The 2765-nt window shown below is 37.4% G+C and overlaps 1 protein-coding gene across 1 annotated transcript; it reads left to right on the forward strand.

Moving 5' to 3' along the window:
* Nucleotides 1-1290: 1290 nt before the first annotated feature.
* On the forward strand, nt 1291-2381 carry LOC149183020 (cysteine-rich receptor-like protein kinase 43). The gene is made up of 4 exons (XM_089414780.1): nt 1291-1434; nt 1517-1733; nt 1916-2147; nt 2228-2381. The coding sequence occupies exons 1-4, from the start codon at nt 1291-1293 to the stop codon at nt 2379-2381; spliced, it is 747 nt and encodes a 248-aa protein (XP_089270906.1).
* The last annotated feature ends 384 nt before the right edge of the window (nt 2382-2765 follow it).

Raw genomic sequence — 2765 nt, forward strand, 5'->3', positions numbered from 1 at the left:
TAAATTTTCTCAGGTGAAAACAGAGTTTGGTAGAATGAATTATTTTTGGTGAATCCCTCTCAGCAAAGAGGATGAATATGTATCAGGCATTTTGTTTTAATGAATAGAAATCTTTTTCTGTGTGTGTAATACTCTGTCTTCAGTCTTTTTTTTTAAAGGTTCCCTGTGCACAAAAGATCCTGGAGTGAAGGAAACAGAGCATTGCATCTGTGTTTAAGTTTTTGTTTGTTTTTGGGATTTTACCAGAAAAATCCCCAACAAACTCATAGAAAACGCTTTGTAAATAACGGTTATGCGACTGGCTCCATTGATGGATCCTTATATGGTCTCGCTCAGTGTTGGCTCCCCTTTATATAAATAATTTCCAACAATGTTTGATTCAAGCTCAGACTCAGTTACTCACATGTCCTCCAATGGTTGAAGGTTGAGGTCTCGGGACGAGTTGTTTTATGCGCTACTCAACGTATTCGTTTTTCTCCGACATACGTTTTCTACTTTGCTACAACTATTTGTTGCTTAATTACCATTCGTTGGATTTGCTATTTAATCATCGTATATCATCTTTGTTTATTGTTTAGACTGTTTAACCTTCGTTTAATTGTTCATGTTTGTTCCTGATTTAGTCTCATTTAACTATTGCAGAGGTTTTTACATTGTTCATGAGATTTTTGCTGATGTTACGAAGTTGATTTGTGAGCTTTGCGCAAGAATGTCTCACGCCTTTTTCAAGGCCCATTTTGTTGAAGTTACAAAGTTGATTTGTGAATTTTGCCCCAGAGTGTCTTCAAGGTTTTTCAACACCCTGAATCTATTATTGGTTTTTGAAAGGTTTTTCAAGACCCTGAATCTATTTATGTATGTAATTAAAAACTAACTTTAATCAACAGAAATCACAAAAAATTATTTCAGCTGATTTTTTATCTTATAAAAACTCCAGAATTATTAACTTAGAATAGTTCACAATACGGTTTAAAATTTTATTTTGAGCATAGCATCGATGAATCGCGTACGCGTTCCATAAATTTGTTGCAAGGCATTTGACTATTTTGTTTCTATTTAATAATATATTCAACGAAATCATCATCGAAAATAGTGCCTATACTGTTAGGAAGTATTATAGGAACAAGCCTCATAGCAGTGGTGCGTTTGGTTTCCTATCAACTTATTAGACATCGAAAGGGCTATGCTCGAAAAGGTGACTATATATCATTGCATTATAGCTATACTTCCATGCTGCTTTCAGCTCAGTTCTTTTGACATAGTTGTATTTGTTATGAGAAACTTATTGTAATGATTGTCTTCTCAGATGAAAAATTCGGTCCCAGAGGAAATTTTGGGCAAGTTTTTGTCGATTACAAGCTTCTGAGAGATTCGACTGGCAACTTTTATAGGACCAACATGCTTGGCAAAGGAGGTTTCGGTGAAGTTTACAAGGTATAATATCAATCGTGGATTTCATAAGTTTGCCCAACTATATGCGTTGTTTAATGATAACTGTAACGAGCTTGCGGAACAGGGAAGAATTCCAGGTGGGAGGGATATTGCTATGAAAAAACGGAATGGAAGGCATGACAAAACTCAAGCTGAGGAGGAATTTCTAAGAAAAGTAAAGCTCCTCACTACTGTCTGTCACCGCAATCTTGTTCGTTTACTCGGATGTTGCGCGCAAGGGCAGGAACGTTTGATTGTTTTCGAATTCATGTCAAATAACAGTCTTCACAACCATTTGTTTGGTAGTTTGTTCTCATCAGAACTATTTTTTCGCCATTCAAATTGCTTTTCAAAATTGTGTACTGGTTCATAACTTCATACGACTTGTATTGGATATTTTCGCCATTTTATTGTTTTCAAAAGTATGTGAAATGGTTCAATTACATGTATTAAGGGTTTCAAATATTTTGCTGGCAATACACAGGAGAGATAAGAGATCCTCTGAGCTACGCAAACCATTTAAACGTTATAGTGGGCGTAGCTCGAGGCCTTGCATATCTGCATGAAAACTCCAACGTTCGCATTATACACAGAGATATCAAATGTGGAAATATACTTTTAGATGAAAGATTTCATCCTAAAATAGCAGATTTTGGATTGGCTAGATTCTTCCCAGAAGACCAAACCCATGTCTCTACTAGAGTCGGAGGAACAATGTAAGTTGTGTCATTCGTTTAATAACTTGTGTGTGATCCTGGTACGAATTTATGGGCTCTGCTAATATTTTATGAATGAGAGGATACACTGCACTGGAGTATGCCGTCCATGGGCAATTGACGGAAAAGGCAGACGTTTATAGTTATGGGATCGTGGTTCTTGAGATTGTGAGTGGGAGAAAGTGCAGAGATCCAACATTGCCAGCCCCTATGAACATTCTTCCACCGTTCTAAAATTTCATAAAACTTTGGTTTGAAGTTATAGCAAAAAGTTCATTTAGAAGCATAGAATAGAAAGTAAAATTGACGATGATGCACGCTTGGAACCAATATAAGCACGATCAAGTTTTGGATATTGTTGATCCAACGTTAGAGGCGCGGACCCCAAGTGAGCAGGTTTTGAGGGTGATCACGGTTTCACTTGTTTGCACTCAAGGTTCTTGGGGCTGCGCCCGGCCATGTCTGAGAATTCCAACACTGCTACCAAACCTATAGGATCAGCTGCTGCTCCATCTGAGGGATCTCATGGACCCATCAGCGTTTCTTTAGTTCCTCTGTAGTAGTCCAACAGATCCGAAAAATATCCCTTAAAAGCCCAGCATGAAATTGTAGTGAATT

Source organism: Pinus tabuliformis, chromosome 3_2 (genome assembly GCF_031772625.1).
Source record: "Pinus tabuliformis cultivar Carrire ecotype Pingquan chromosome 3_2, CPIR1, whole genome shotgun sequence".
NCBI classification, from domain to species: domain Eukaryota; kingdom Viridiplantae; phylum Streptophyta; class Pinopsida; order Pinales; family Pinaceae; genus Pinus; species Pinus tabuliformis.